At 36.2% G+C, this 17,233-nt stretch overlaps 1 protein-coding gene across 1 annotated transcript in view; it reads right to left on the bottom strand.

Moving 5' to 3' along the window:
- Nucleotides 1-17,233, bottom strand: part of DOK6 (docking protein 6) — a 254,260-nt gene that overhangs the window by 156,355 nt on the left and 80,672 nt on the right. Inside the window, exon 2 of the mRNA XM_050315022.1 lies at nt 5,575-5,682. Coding sequence (XP_050170979.1) covers nt 5,575-5,682 — 108 coding nt within the window. The remainder of the gene's footprint in view (nt 1-5,574; nt 5,683-17,233) is intronic.

The raw sequence follows: 17,233 nt of genomic DNA, 5'->3' as shown, positions 1-17,233 counted from the left end.
CAAGGAAATACTGACCTCTCTGCTTAGCCTGTTCTGATGTTTAGTTGTTCTCACAGCCATTTTTTTTTACATTCCTTATATCAAGGTAATTTCCCCTGAAGTAACCTCTGCCCATTGCTACTTGTTCTTCCCCTGGGCATCCTTGAGAAGAGAACACCTCAGCCACCTTACCAAAACTGGAAGCCTGTTATTAGTTGCCCCCAGTCCTTCTCTCTCACTGGTACTCTCTGGTTTTTTCCCTGTCTTGAATAGAGCAGTGAGGGGACCAGAATTAGGTACAATATTACAGGTATGGCTTCATATGCACTCAGTAGAGAGAAGCCTTCCAGGCTGAGCATCCTTGCTCTGCTGCCCATACTCCTCCTGAGGTTATCCAGGACATGGTTTGCATTCATTACTGTCACACAGCTGGCTCAGCTCAGCCCACTGCCCAAAGGGACCCTCGGGGCCTCCTCAGCAGAGCTGCACTCCATCCCTTCAGTTCCCAGCCCCTTTTACTGCCTTGGTTATCAGGTCTCAGGTGCAGGACTTCATGTTTAGTTTTGTAGAGATTACGGAACCTCCATGCCTGGAGATATTCAAAACCCAGCTGGACATGGCCAGGAGCAATGGGATCTGACTGATGCTGCTTTGAGCAGCAGATTAATCTACAAGGGCTCCAGAGGTCCTGAATTGTTCTAAGCATCAATGGCATTTTGGAAATTTTGCATTGTAATTTTTTTTGTCCTACTGCTGAAATGATTAAACAGCCCTCCCCTATCCAATATTATTTTTTTCCAAGGAAAAGTTTCAGTCTTCCAGCTTGTTTTAATAACATAATGGTAATACAGGCTTCTATTTAAACAGCTGATTTGTAAGGGTAAGAGAGTCCCTTTTGCTGCCAAACTGTACACACACTCAACTATTAGTATGAATCTACTGTATTAAGGGCACATGGATCTTCATATAAGAATCACCACTAATAGGTCTTGGTGGTTTTTGTGTTATAAGTAGAGATTATCTTTACTTTTCCCACTTTCATTTTCCTCCTTGATACTTAGATTCAGCCACTGATGCCATTGTTGAGGAGTTTAATGCCACCCATCGACATTGCTTCATTGAATCAAGCCCGTGAACTGACTCTTCAAATTAATACATTGTGACTCCAAGGTTTTGGTGGATGAATGGAGTCCTATATAGGAAGAGACTATTTATGCATTTTATATCCGTGTTTGTAGGAGCTCGAAGTCCTGTCAGCATGCTCAACTAGATTTCTTCATTACATTGTTAAGGAAAGAAGATGTTATTGCCTTAATACAATCTTTGTTGAAAAAGATTTTGTTTTATTAGTTTGCATGCTGCCCTTTGATGTGCTCAGGCTCTATTAGCAGCTTTATTACCAGCACAGCTCCAATTATTCCTGCAATTTGCTTTTTGGTGCATAGAATGCTTGCTTTGAACAACTACGTTGTTCAAATACTTCTATATTTTAAGCGGGATCTGATAATTGCTGCAAATCTTTTTGTTTGGTGTACACAACTGAGTAATTTTATTAACAGTTATTCATTTAAACAGGGTTCATTTTAATCTCATCAGATGAGTAATAGCAGCCTATGGAAGCAATGTCCTTCACAACCTTCCCACACCAACCAGATGATTTTACTAGAAGGCATTACTTGAAAGTGCTGTAAACAAATATTTGAAGAGAATTAAATGTCAAAACGGGAAAAAATAAGAATATAGTTTTCAGGAAAATTTAGTTATCTCTTCTTCAGAAGACTTGGCAAAATAAGGATGTAAAAACCATACAAAGTACATTTGGGCACCTCTTTTGGCATCAAAGAGCAAAGACTCACAAAAAATAACTGTTCAATCCTTGATTACCTGCAGAAAAAAGCTTGCAAAATATTATTCAAAACTAACATAGTCACACACACATTCACTGGGCTCCTAAGAAAATACTACTTTGAGATCACTATTTTGAAATTTTCTGAAAGAAATTCTGTGGGAAAAAAATGTACTCTGTTTTTTGCACATTTTCTTCATACTCTTGGGTCTCTGGGAAGATTTTTGCCCCTCATGGTTCAGAATCTGTACTTATAACCAGTCTCAGCTATCCTGGTGAGTTGCTCTTCAAACCTTACTTTGTCTTTTCTAGTTCCACTTTACCAATTCACTGGCCAACTGTGTAATGTTTTTCTGAGTTCACCTGGATGCACTTCAGGTTTTGCTCTTATTTCTAGTAACCTTCATGTTGCTACTTAACCACGTTGACCTTCTGTAATGCTCGTGCAAACCTCTCCTAATGGGTAACAGGCACTGGTACTGTCTGATCAATATGTCTCCAAAGCCTGAAAGAATTTCACTTTTTGCATACCTTATATCTTCAAATACAGAAATAGGCAAGCTTGTTATTTATGCCCTCTTTTAAGCTGGTAAAGCTGTGGGGTCTGTTCTTGGCCCTTTCTGATAGCATAGGAACAGATACCAAGAACTTACCCACCTCTGGGACAGGAACAGAGCTACTGCCATTTTATGCCCTCTTTAGAGGGAGCATTGGGAGTTAACAGAGCTGTTCTGCACAACCTTTACAATGAATGTTCAAGGGAAAACAGTACAGCTAAGCTATAACTTACCTGAGCAAGAGTGTAATGATATACATTTACAGTAATGAGAAGTTTTAATTTGATACCAGAAACTGGAGTGAACAAATGAGGTCACATTTTGGCTAATGAATGTAATATGCACTGTTGCTGTCAGGAGGCACTTGTCTAGAACTAATGTGATTACTGTTATTTATAATAAGAAAATTACTAGTTAAAAAAACAACACCGAAGCAATGCACAACAGCAATTTACAGAATTTGCAGAATAACAAATAAACCCATATATGATCTGGATACTGGCTGGGGAAGAGGGAGTCCCTTTTCTAAAGAGGTCAGTTTATTTACTCATTAATGAGTATTTATTTAGCATATGTATACCAAAAAAATCTCTATTTTTAATTCTCGTAGGTTTGTGCTACCAGTTCTTGGGTTTTTTTCCCTTGTTTAGCCCCTTCTGTAACTCACATTGCCCAGTACACAAGTTTTTCACCTACAGTATAGGAGATATATAGTCATCTAGGTAAAATACTTGAAAGAGGAATTTCAGTGAGCCTCATTTCCAACTCAAACATGGAACAGTGGAGATCTTGATGGAGATCTTTTATTGGGGTACTGTTTGTGATCATGGATACTGATTTGAATGCAGATAAATCAAAGATACTAATTTTTGGTTTTTCCACTTGAGATGTAAAATTTTCTTCTATAATTCTGCATGAGAGCTAAAAAAATTTCACAGTACAATACAATCTCTTTGCTACTTCTAGACCTTCCAACGTAACCTAGACTGATCTGAAAGTCTGAAGGACATAAATTCCTAGACAATCACAGTGGACAATCACAGTCCCACTGTACACCACCACCACCACTGTATACCACCCCCTTTCTTCTACTAGTTACAAAGAGATTGTACAAGAAAAAGGATCTCAGGGTCAATATACAGAGTCTTATATGAATATTACAGTGTGAGCAGTGCCTTCCGCTCCTTTAAGAATGTTATTCTTTCATAAGGAGTCAGGCTTGCAACTTATACTTTAATGTCTCTTAAAACACCAGCTCTTCTTTCTTCAATATTTAATAATTTTTTCATTGATTCTCAGAGTTCAGAGTTAATCTTCAAATTGCATACAATATGCCCTCCTTATATTTTGTGAGTGAATAAAGAAATAGAGAATTTCAAAACAGGGCTAACAGTTTGCACTGGCTAGAATTAAATATGCATTTTGAACAACTTCAAAATAAACCAATAAACAGCTCTAAAAAAGAAAGCAAGAGAATCAGGGTATTTTCATCCAATACCAGCAATCAAGTAACTACTTGATCCTGTAGCAACCTGCACTGTTCCCTCAGTAGTTACTCTTGATGACTATTCACAAGTCACGCACATCCACTTCACGACTATTTAATTTATCAGAATGGAGGTAACTGAGGAGAATAATCACTATGAAATAATAAAATATCCTTGGGAAAAAAAAATCAAGCCAGTGAATAAGATTCAGGATTTCTATTTTTGAATATATACCTTCATAAATGATTTCATGGCCTTATTTGAAAAATGGGTACAATCCAAGTGAATGGATACAATTCCTCTTTCTCTACAGCCAGAAGCCCATTATCCTTTTAAATAGGAAAGAGTATTCATTTCTTTCTCATCCCACTCCTTGTGCTCAAGAAGTGGAATAAGAAGGAAAAAAAGGGATGAAAAAGAGTAACATTCCTCCTTTCCATTTTGCAGATGGTCACTCCTCCATCAGTACTACAACATTCATCTGCATCTGTATCTATGTTATTATCTTAGCTTCTCAAACAATTCTTGCATTTCATATTATTTTTCTACAATGACAACAGTTGACAAACAACATATAAAGTCTTTCAGAGATGCCTTAAAAATAAAGTATGCTATAGGCATAACATGCTCAAGAAAGAACTTAAAAAAAATAGCTTTGCCCAAAGGCTTCTACAAAAGCTGTGACCATGTTGGAAGCCCACGTTGGAGCAGGATCCTGGCCTGTGGGCCCATGGAGAGAAGAGCTTATGCTGCAGATGCTGGAGCAGCCTGTTCCTGAAGGACTCTACCCCATGGGAGGGATCCATGCCAGAGCAGCTCATGCAGAATTACAGGCCGTGGGAAGGACTCATTCTGGAGTAGTTTGTGGAAAACTTTGTCCCATGGAAGGGCCCCCATGCTGGAGCAGGGGAAGGGTTGAAGAGTGTGATCTAGGCTTATATCCACACTTTTTCACTCCTTGCTGTGTGGCCCTTGATTGAGTCTTCCTTGTGTTTCAACTTGACAGTTTTAATGTAATATTTAACACTGACATGACATAAGCTAAAGGTGACTTGATAGAATACGATAGTACAAGCACAGAGCCCTGCCCTATTTTAGGACTAACTAATGTGAAGTCTACTGGCAGACTTTGAGAGGGGGGCTAACAGTACTTTACAAGACAGAAAGAAGAACCTATGCTTAAATATCTTGTTTCCCATCACAGAAGTGCAAGTGACAGAGAAAGCAGGGAGTATCTCACTCAGTGAATCCTGTGTTTTTACTGCTAAAAATCCTCGTCATTGACAGACCTTCTAAACCTCGAAGAGTTCTGGGAAAAACCTTATGTATTCAATGAGTGTCACCATTACAACTGAAGCATTTAGCATTTTCAGAATTTGTTCAATACTTAGTTAATAATTACTGATTAAACATTTGAATAGGCACCCAATTTTACACATTCCCGAACTGCTAATGTTTAAATCAAAAAGACCACATTATTCTGTAACTTCACACGCATTGAGGGGTTTGTGCTCATTTGGGAAAAACCAGTGTGATATCTCAGTTGCATCACTGAGACTTAGAGATGTTTTAAAGTGCTATTATTGTCAGGATTAGGCTTTCAACCTAACTGTATTGTTTGCAAGCTAGACATATCAAGACCACGATTCCCAAGGATGAGTGATAAACAGGCAATGCTTCACTTCACCAGAAAGACATGACTTACCTTGTGAAAGTTCCTGAAATATGCTGCCTTCTCATCTGGAAATTTTTCTAGCCTCCTGGGCCCTTTACTGGAAGCCTTCTTGAAAACCAACCAACAACGCCTGAAAATCTGCAAACAAAACCAAAGGATTCTATTAGTTTTTTCTTAAAAGGTGGACAGTAACATAAATGCAAATATTCTGAGAACATCAATAATTTCTACACAAGTATACTCAATTTGTCTTTCTATACTTTTTGATTGTCAGTCCTTTGTAGACTTTTTACTTCAATTTCTTTCATGAATGCCAAATTTGACAATTCCTGAGATGGAAGTAAATCCATGAACTTTGAGTATGAGAGGAATTTTAAGACTGCCTTTACAAAATGTACTTTCAGAAATCACTTTACACATTTCTATCTTTTACATTTGTCTGTGCTCTATTTCTGTGACAGTAGTGATACCACTGAGAAATACTTGTTGCAGCTTTTAACAGAACACAGTAATCAGCAGTTAGCATCGCTTTTCTGTGTACACAGAAAAAACCCACAAGGTTGAAGTGAGCACTAATGTGACCATTACTGGACAAGAACATCTAGTTCTCTCAGTTCAATGACAAACTTTCTACGGAAAAACTATGCAGATTATTAAATACTGAGAGCATGTAGAGAAAAATAAAATCCTCCAGAAAGTACAAGGCAAAACAGTATTATCCTCTCATTTTAATGAGAAACACACTAGATTTGGTTTTAAAAGCATTTTTAAACAACAAGGGTACTTTATTAGACTACCTACCAAGCATTCTTACTTGCCATAAAGAGAATATTAAAACAGGGATTGAATTATCATATAATCATATATTTGCAGTTCAAAGAGAAGCTGACTAATAATAATCCTCTAGACTATATTATGCAAGTAAGAGATTAGATATTAATCTAGTTTTATAATCTATGACAGTAGTTTACTTCATTATCCTATTCAATACTGGCACAGCTCTATAAACAATACCATACAGAATTTTATGTTATTAATTCAAGGATACATTGAAAAAAACCCCAAACCCAATGCTAGGTAATGATTCCACTGGTCATATGTGAAGAGCCTTATTTCTGTATAAATTCTACAAAATTTAATGACACAGGACAAGAAATACAGTACTATTTAAGTTGAATCAACCATATCTCCCATTACCAAAAAGAAAAGAATTAAAAATATCAAGGAAGTATGAGCAGAGAGTTTTCCCCTCAATGTGATGCTGTTTAAACTATGTGCAGCAAATGTAGTATCATTAAAATAATTAAGCTTAATTAACCACGTTATGATATAATAATACTGACACTATACTGTTGCCATTACCTCAGATGAATGTTATCAGTCAAAATAAGTGTTTTGTTTTAAAAACCTACCATTGGACGACAGTATCAATAAATTTAACTATGAAGACTTTTGTCAGGAAGCATAGCATTTAGTTAAATCCTCTGCAAGTATACAGCTAACAAAGCATACAGTTCCTAGGGTTTTTCAACTAAGGTTGTAAAGTGTCAACTGTACAACTGTACTTCCTGTCTCAGAAATTACTTCACCTAACCTGGGGAAAAGCAAAGACAATAACATATTTCCTGAAAAAAAAAAAAAAAGACATTACACTGTGGGACATCATAAACCATCTTTATTAGATAGTACTTTCTTCAAATAACATCTAGGCAGTGTTGCAACTTGACTTTGCCAAAGGTATAGCACTGCTCCCACAGTTATTTCTTGATTAAACCATATTAACTACACAATGCTGTAGAGTGAAAAGCTGCACACACAAGTATAGAATATTCACACTATTTAGACCTTACTAAAAGTGACAGCACCAACTGTCCAAAGCAGACATATTTATTAATTTAATAAAAGTGTTGTTTTTAATAATACTCCTGGTTCTTCTGGGATCTTGGGTGGTTTTTTTAGTCTATGTGTATTTTCAGTTCATCTGTCTTACTCTGAGGAGAAAATTCATTTTCAGTGTAAAACCCACTGTCTTCATTTCATTTCCTTGATTTTCTTATTTTCATCATCTGCCCTTAATTGTTTACAGTCTTCAAAAAATTCTCTTTAGAAAATACAGAACAACCCAAGGCCACATCACCAGTGGTGGTGGGTTTTGGCATAGCCATGAAATCTGCATTTTACAGATTACCTGAATTTTGGACAGCTGATGATAATGTAACAGATACTTTATGTCAATTAATCAAACTTTTTTGAAGGTTGGTAGGAGTTGATTTTTTTTTTAAATATATATATATATTTATATATAGCACAGTCATATTTCATTTTAATGCAAAGTATATTAGATCCAGTACATTAGAAATATCCCTAAAAAAAAGCAACTAGACTTCACAGTTGAGGAGTCAGATTTCTCTGTGAGGATGAGAACATTTTCTGGATAAAAGGTCATCTAATGCATACTCCAAAGCGTTTCCTTCAGTGACAAACGAGTAGGTTATCCTGAATGACACCTTCAGTCTTTTTTGCAATTCAGGACAGCTTGAAAGCGAGTTTGAGGGTTTGCAGCTAAGCTGATGAAATTCTAGAGGAAGAACCTCATTAATGGGTGCTACAAAGCATCCATGGAATTCTAGGGCTTGATGCTAGTTATCTTTAAGGATGCTCTTTACCAGCCCTTTCCCCAGATTTCAGAACTGGGATGAATTCAAAGGCTTTAGCACATAGACTGCAGGAATGAACAGCCCTTGCTTTTAAAGAACACCGAATTGCAAGAGTTCCATAAGTTTGCCCTTTAAACTGTTATCGCTTCCTTTTATTGGCATCTGTTTTTTTCAGACCTTTAGGAAGAGAAGACATCTGAAGAATGAAATGGTTCAAAGAGGACTCCTGATATGGTATGTACATACACCAAGGTACATCCTTGAATCTGGATTTTACTCTTTTTAATCTAATTTTAAAGATGGTATAAACATATAGAGTTCCACTGCATTTCAGCAGCCTTTTACTTTATTATACCAATAGAAAGTTTGTACTTCAGTGTTTGAAAAAGCATTAGCATTTGAATTTACCTATAAATATGAATAAATAGGTGCAGATGTGAGCAAACAGCAAACAAACATTTGCCTTTCATATGGCATCTCATTGTTATACAAAAGCCTGCTCAATTATTCACGAACTGTGAGATAGTCTTTTATCCCTGGCCTACTTTAGGATGCCATTGGCTGTAATCAAAACTTCTGAAAGACTTCTAAAGTCTTCAGATAATTGGGGTAGCTATTGTGAGAGAAATCAGCATCAGCCCTTAAACAACGGAGGGAATGAGAACCACTCACAGTGTTGCCTCCATAATACTTAGATCTTTCCTGTGAGATTTAAGTGTCTGTTTTCCACACATGCATAGTTGAAGAAATGCCAAATATTTGATCATTTAATCAGGTTTACATACTTGGATGAGCACTAGCTACTCAACGAATATGAGTTTAAAATTTTGTATTGAGGGTAAACAACACAAATGGCACCCTATGCCATTGTGTTTTTTTACTGGAGAAATTCAGAAAGATAGTATTAAAAGTACATGTTATTTTCAGGCTTTCTTTTATTACCATGTCAATTAGAAGGACCAAAACTTGTTCATTACAAGCTTAAGAAGGATTCTATTGAAATTACCTGCTGAGCCCTAGGCACAGCACAACTTCTTTAAACAACATCCTTCCTCTCTCAATTTTACAAGGTGGGTAAAGCAGAATAAAATATTCCTCTAGATCTCATTACCTGTTGTGCAATTATGTATCAGTAAGCCATGCCAGTAACCCAGCACACTTGTGGTCTAGTGAGAACTGATTCGGTTGCCCATTGCAATAACATATGGGAATGATATTCATTACAATGGACAAGCTTGCAGGGGACAGTAGTCTCTGTTCCTAAGGATGGATGCTGAATAGACTCATCTTATTAGTGAGAGAAAACTATTCCAGACCTAGAACAACATAACCTCACCCGCCCCTAAATGGTTATCTGAAATCTTTCCAGTCAGAAATTTGATTCCCAGTACTGATCAATTTCTATTACTCTTCAGAGATCCCTTCATTATAAAATCTCTGCATAATCTTCTTTTTGTACTCTTTCTTCTGCTTAATTCAGCGTTCATGTCACCTTTCCAGCATGATCATATTTTTTAATATTCTTGACTAATTTATGCAAAAGTTTGGCCTCTGAACGGGCTATTACTTTTCATGGTCATATCATACAGTTATGTTTTATTTTTGCCATGGTTGTTCATAATAAATCTATTAAAATACATATTACAGGAAATTCACTGGCTAATTTTTTTTCTAAAAGAAGAAAAACTTTTTACTTTTTCTAAAATAATTCAAAATTACTGGTTTACAGTGAAAATCTTTTGTATGATTATCCATTTTTTCACAAATTTCTAAAGCCTTTTCCTAGTCATTTACAATAGATGCTTTTCAGTTTAACATTTTTTTATCCACAGCTGTAGCTGATAAAGTTTTGCCAGTCATCACTAATATTTAGAGAAGAGATTTTTATTGACAAGTGTCTACACATTACTCCAGAAATTTCCCTTCGCACTCAGAAAAACCAATAGAAAACCAGAAACCAAAAAAAAAACCCTCATCCAATTTTTTTAAATAATGCCAAACAGGAGAGTTAAAACACTATAAGCCTTTTTTCCAAACCACTTAAAATGCTCTGAAATTTCCTGCCCCTATTCAAAAGACAGTACAAATGGCAGCTTTCTTGGGTATATTGGAAAACCATCTAATTTTCTGCCACTAGCTGTAGAAACATTTGTCTCTTGAGAGAAGCAGCCATGAGTCAGCTCTTAATTACTAACAGAAACCATCACTGACCAGGACAGGCACTGAAGCATCACTCATGGGGCTTTTTGCTAGCATAACCCATCAAATTGTTCTCCCAGGAAGACAACTACATAATAATATTCAGTCCTGCATTTACATCTCATTATCCGCAGGAAAGGCTTGTTGATTTCTCCTCCCTGACTTGCCATGTGCAGTGCTCTCCTGTTAGACAAGACATCTGCAGTGTATGTATTAAAAACACTGAAATATGAGTACATTCAAATTTACCTCACTAGTTATCTCCATTATAAACGGGTATTGCTTTTTACGGGGTATGTGAGAGAAATGTAGTAAGTTGTGAGCTAAACAAAATCTATTCACAACTTAAAAATGTAGCATTTGTAGTAAAAAAAATAAAAATAGTTGTCACAGTAAAGTCATATTTAACCATTGTTTTGACATCCACCACTTTTTGAGTTTTCTGTGCATATCTGGCTAAGGGAGAAGAGACAAGGGGTGACACCTTACCAATTCAGTGAAACTACGCTTGTCATGCATTCAAATAAAATTTAAGAGAAATTGAAAAGCAGTTATTATCTGTAAAAAGGCCCAGGGGGAAAATGGGAAGACAAAACCATTCATACCTCAGCTGAAGAGCAGGTTACAGGATCTAAGCTATTGCTGAGTAAAGTCAATAGAACACATCCCAAACCACAAACCAAAACACCTCATGTTTGCAATCTGCATGCTTAATGCTACCAACACTTCGGACTAAGAATGCAAAAGTAAATACTGTTGCAAGAAGGCTTACCATCCCTCCCGCACTTAGCTTTCTGGGCATCACTGAAATTAAGTTGCCCTAGAAACTGTTTTCCTGTCTTGAACAGCACTGATCTCACTGTCTGACTTTTTGGAAATGCAGTTCCCACAGCACTAATTGGGTGCATTTCAGATGGCATATTTTGATTCATATGAAGAAGCAAGAGAAGCAGAACACTGCTGCACAGCACTGAGCTCCTGAATTAGCGCAGAGGGTGCAGAGTAGCAGGGAATTGAGGCCAGCTCCTGCTCCTTTACCACACCGCTGGGAACTCCCATCTCCCACAGCAGCAGAGCAGATACTCCACAGTCATCTGACATCCACCCCACAAACAGGAGAGGCAAAAATAACGCATAGCCCTGCTCAGAAGCAAGAGGTTACTTGCTTCTGTCAGCAGCTCTGGGATGTGGGGCCAAGACTTTACCACAAGATACTATAAGCCTTGGGAGTTTTTCCTCTTGCCTATTTTAAAACATTTTCTTCAAACATTACGAAACCATCTACCAAGAAGCAAGCACAATTAAAGCAAAGCTGTTTATACTGTAAAGTCAGGATTAAAAACCACAATATATCCCCAAAAGATCACCAATAAGTTCTTTAATAAGAAATGCAGTCTGAAAGTTTGTTATGAAGAATATCAAACAGGGAAATATTCCTCATATGTGATAACCTTGTATGTACCCTTGAGTTTAATTTTATCATCCTAATTAGCAAGGTTAAGCTTTAGTTTACTGAGCTTGTAACACAACCTTCCGCAACAATACAATTAGGCCTTAGATCATTTTAGTGTCACAGTTCGAATCCTAAAATTTCTGATAGCATTTTTTATTATTGCAAATCTGCAGGCATTCAAAGTTAGGAATTGAAGAAATGCTGAAACATCTGCTACAAACTGTTTCATCTAAGATTAGATCAACCCTTGTGGGCTTGATTGTAGTCTGAGAATTAGGATGGTTAGAGAGAGATGATTAGGGACAATTCACCCAGTTATAGTATACACACGTCATCTTTCTGCTGCCGTAACATACCATTATAGATTCATATAGATGCTTATAATATACTATAATTTATGGTGTTATAGTCACAGGCTATACATGTAGCCCATAAAAGGATTTATTTTATTATTAGAGATTTATGTGAAATCAAAGTACACCATAGCAATTTTCCAACTATTCCTCTATTAGCTAACCTACTCTGTGTATAAACACTTTAGTTATGGAATCTGAAGTCTTTTTTTTTTCTGTGTTTAAAAGAGAGTGGAGCATACTATCTGAACAGATCCGCACGCAGTATTCTTGTGAAAAGTGTTATAGAACTTTATCAATCCTTAAGCACCCACAGCTTAAAAACTCAACACCGTTACTTTGCTTTGAAGTACCAGCAGGGCAATTCAAGGACAGAAGGACAGCTTGCAAAACTAACACACTCTGACTCCATAGCAACTTGCAGATCAACAGAATTTATAACTTACATCTGAACTGATCCTATGGTTATTTTAAAAAATTAGTTCCAGTAACCATTTCTTTTGGCTTCTGCATTTCTGGCTCAGTTTTGGCTAACTAACTGCAGTGATTCTTTTGGAGGAAAACTAATACTTACTTGATTCATGTCTGGCCTCAGAGTTGATGACAAAAAGCCCTCAAAACCAGAACAAAAATTTGGTTTCAACACTTTTAGCATGCATATAGCAGAAAAATCCCAGATCTTGCAATACTTTTAAAGAAATTATTATGCTCAAAAAATCTCAAGCATTTCACGGAGCTTAAGTTGAATGTGCAGCATCTACTTAGGAACAATTACGTAGCTAAGTTTACATTTCCTCCTAGAGTTAGTTTTCTAAATGTAATCAGAAAAAAAAAATACTAACAGAGAAAGTTATGGTTTCACAATACTTTAATATTAAATTTGAGTAACTTCTTAAACTGAACTGTAGTAACTACCTTACTTAACTCATATGAAGTTTTTTTAGTGGAAATACTACATTCCCCCAACACACCATTTTTTACAAAGTTTTACTTTAACTAGTTACAATTACATGGTCTACTTGAATATGACAAACCACAAAGAATGGTTTGATATTCTGCAATGGAAAGCAATATTTACAGAAGAAAATCTAAAACTCCTTTATTTTTCATACTATAAATATACATAGAAATAATGGAAATATCACTAGAGTAGAGCATCTTATGGACTCTTTCACAGATGAGCTTATTAAACTGAAATACAGTAATTTTTACTCATATTAGGTAGACAGTCATTACTTTGTTCTTGAAAAAATTCTAGGCATTTAATGTACCTACAAGGGAATTTAATGCTGAGAAATAAACAGCTATTGATATAGATTTCTTATTTAAGTCTCTAGAAAATAAAATTCAGAGCTTTACACACAATTTGAAATATGGTATCTCTCTGCTCAGATCCTTAATACTTTATTTTAGGAAAGCAGGGATTTCTGAAAACAAGTGTTAGAAAAATCAAAACCATGCAATAGAACACCTTTAAAATGCAGCAGAGCTTCAGAACAAAACAGTAATCACAAACATCTGCTCTATACTACTGAGGGACAAAAACTCAAATAATTTTTACAGCTTCAATTTAGAGGGTTACAAGCTCAAATCTATCTTCAGAATCCAAAATTATTCCTCAGGTTTACCTCATCTAATATTCTAACACAATCACAGAACAGTGTGGGTTGGAAGGGACCATTACAGATCATCTAGTTACAACCCCCATCCTCATCCCATGGGCAGGGATGGGCTGGTCTGACCAGACCAACTTTCTCAAAGTCCCCTCCAACCTGGCCTTGAACACTTCCAGGGATGAGTATCCACAACTTTTCTGTTCCAGTGCCTCATCATCCTCACAGTAAAGATTCTCTTCCTAATATCCAATCTAAACCTACTTTTTTTTTGAGTTGAAGCCATTCCCTCCTTGTCCTATCACTAAATGACCTTGTAAAAAGTCCCTCCTCATCTCTCTTGAAGGCCCTCTTTAGGTACTACAAAGTGCTCTAAGATCTCTCCAGAGCCTTCTCTACTTCACGCTAAACAACCTCAATTCTCTCAGCCTGTCTTCATAGGAGGGTGCTCCAGTCCTCTGATCATCTATCTTTACTTTTCTCTACATTATCACACAGAAATGCACCTTGGCAGAAGCATCACAGTCCTCAGGATGCTGTTGTTTTGACTGACAAATAAGTAGAAACTTTGCTTTGCATGGGATTTAATATAGCTGAGCACAGCACTAAGTCCAAAGCACTTTCTGCAAAGAAAAAAACAACAGGAGCTGACTGTTAAGTGCCACTGTATATTTATGTAGGTGTACAATTTTTAACAGCAATCGATCCTCAAAGTAGAACAAGGAAAGTTAGAGTCTTTTATTCTTCAATGCATTTTGTCATTTCAGCATATATTTACAAAACCTTGCAAAACCAGTCACGTGGATATATATGGGTGAAAGCTCCCTGTAATCTATAAATGACTCTATTAAAGGCCTGGTCACAGCCTCTGGCACACACGCAGGCATGAAGCGTATGCAATATGTTTACATTGTGAGACAAAAGAATATATAAATGACAATGCAGAAGAAAAGCTCTTCAAATATATTCTGATGCACTCTACTACAGAAGAGGTACAGAATTTCAAAATGACATTTATCCATGACATATCATATCATTCAATAAACCTCTGAAGTATCAGGCTGTATGAATCAATCATGTTGGTTTCCTACAAATCAGACAACCTTTATTATGTAGTTAGATATTTTGCTTTGACTCCTCTTTAAGTACTGTGGCATGTCCACTAGATTTCATGGAGAAATTTGTCTTATATAAAAAATAAGGTCTTCTGCAAAATGAAACCTGCAGTAGAGTTCAAGCAAGACAATACAAATAGCAATGTTCAAGAGGATGTCTAATATCAGTGATGTTTTCTCTGATATTTGATCACCTGCATTACTGTAACCTATAGGTTAAATTTCCTCCTGCCAAATAGATTTAATAGTTTTAATAGATGCTAGTATGCCCCCAAAGACCTTCATTACTTCTTAGTTTTAACTCAACTGTAGGGGAGGAAAACGAATTCACATCTTGTGGTAAGCAGAAACAGTTAAAAGAATTAGCAAGAATCCTCTGCAGCAGAAATTAAATGGATACAAAAATGGAGTAATTCAGTGAAATTTTCTGCAATATTTATACACAGAACTACCTTGAATTTTTAAAGTAAAAACAAAAAAACAAAATAAAAAAGGTCAAATCAGGCACCCAAAAAGCAACATAATTTCCTCTGGGTCTTATAAGTCTAAGAGGAACATGCATACAGACAGAAGGATATATATTTCAAAAATACTGCTTCATTCGTATTATTATTAGTGATTTGCTTTCTGCCACTCTTACAATACTTCTTTTACTATATTTGCTGAAAATCTGCTTAAAGATGTTACCAGTCTGTTATTACAATACATCAACATTGCACCAAATAAAGACATAATCCAAAGCATTAAAAGGATGAGAAAACAAGCACTTTTACACACAACTAAGAGGATTTGAAAGAAAAAGTTATAGCCCTTAGCTCTTGTAACTACCAACAGCAGTCCTGTTCAGCTTTACAACAATTTTTTAACAGAGAAAGAAAGCTTTTACTCAAAGAAAACTAGCATGAAATAGCTTCCCTGAGAACTCAAATGCAGCTGGTGTGCTACATTCCCAGACAGGATGTCCTGTGGGGAAATATGCTACTACAGGGGATTAGGAATCATGTAGTTATGACCCCAGGGAAATAACATAGAGGAAAAGCAGATGGTTTCCAAACCCAGACTTCCTAAGTACAGAAGATCACTCCAAATTCCCTCCTTTGTACCTGCAATAGGTCTCAAAAAAATCTGCTGTAGAAGTGCCTGAGAGATTCAACCAAAATTTATTCAGGTAAATCCATAGAAGCCATGCTTTCACATGCTTTGGCTCACACCCAAATCAGTAACACTCCATGCATCGTAGATTAAACACAAATTTTTTTGTTAGAGGAACTATGGTCATCCCAACAAGCTAATATTATTATCCAAGAGTAAAAAAAAAAAAAAACCACCTCTCAAAAGAACTTTCCCAACCCCTCCCTCCACTTCCACTGATTATTGCTGATTATCACCAACATTCCAGAGCTTGTAGGAACTAAAACTGTCCTTTTTCAATCATTTCCCATAGGCAGAAGAAAATTATTAGTCTACCCAACTGATGGTATTTATTTTGATATTCTCATCAGACACATATAAATAGAAAACACATTGATTTTCTGTGCTCTGGGGGACTACCTGAGGACAACAGTGGGTGGAAAAAGAGAAAAAAATTGTAGCATTTCTGGTCATATTTAGAGTACAAACATTCAGCATGTAGGTTTAAGAGTAGCTAACACAAGTACCTTTTCTCACTCACAGTATTAAAAGTGCAGATAGGACAACAGAAAATTGTGTTGCTCACTTCTCACTTCCTGCCTCTGCTGAGATGGTCTCAGATACAAGATATGAGGCTGTAATGCACAGTCTAACATAAAAGAGAAAGGAAGGGGAATGTTGTGTGCTCATTAATATTAATTATACTAGAAGCAACATCTGGCTTTGCAGTATTAACTGATTAATCCTTGTATTTCAGTTGTAAAGTTTCAGTAAGACTTTAAGCATAAGACTGAAAGAGAAGGAGACTTACTCCAGATACAGCTATATTATATAGTGACAGCAATGAACAAACTCACAAAACCACAGCTTTCTTGTTAAGCAACCCTTCCACACAAAAAGTCAGTAGAAAACTATATTTACAAAATAAAACATGCAGCTTTTGTGGAAAACACACAGTAAGTTTAATAGAATGATTACCTTTATTAATAGCCGCTCTGAATAAGAACATACTATGAATCATGAACTACAAAAAAACTCTGCCAAATTCTGTATTCTGTAAATACAGATACTGCCAGAGAATGGACTAACAATTTTATTATCATTTTTTGTATTAGCAAAGTTAAATAAGCAAAGTATTATGACCAATCCTTAGCTACTTCTTAATGTA

The sequence above is a fragment of the Myiozetetes cayanensis genome, unplaced genomic scaffold (assembly GCF_022539395.1).
Source record: "Myiozetetes cayanensis isolate MyiCay16 unplaced genomic scaffold, myiCay2020 scf1, whole genome shotgun sequence".
NCBI classification, from domain to species: Eukaryota; Metazoa; Chordata; class Aves; order Passeriformes; family Tyrannidae; genus Myiozetetes; species Myiozetetes cayanensis.
The sequence above is the reverse complement of the archived record's forward strand: the minus strand, read 5'-3'. Positions and strand labels throughout refer to the sequence as shown.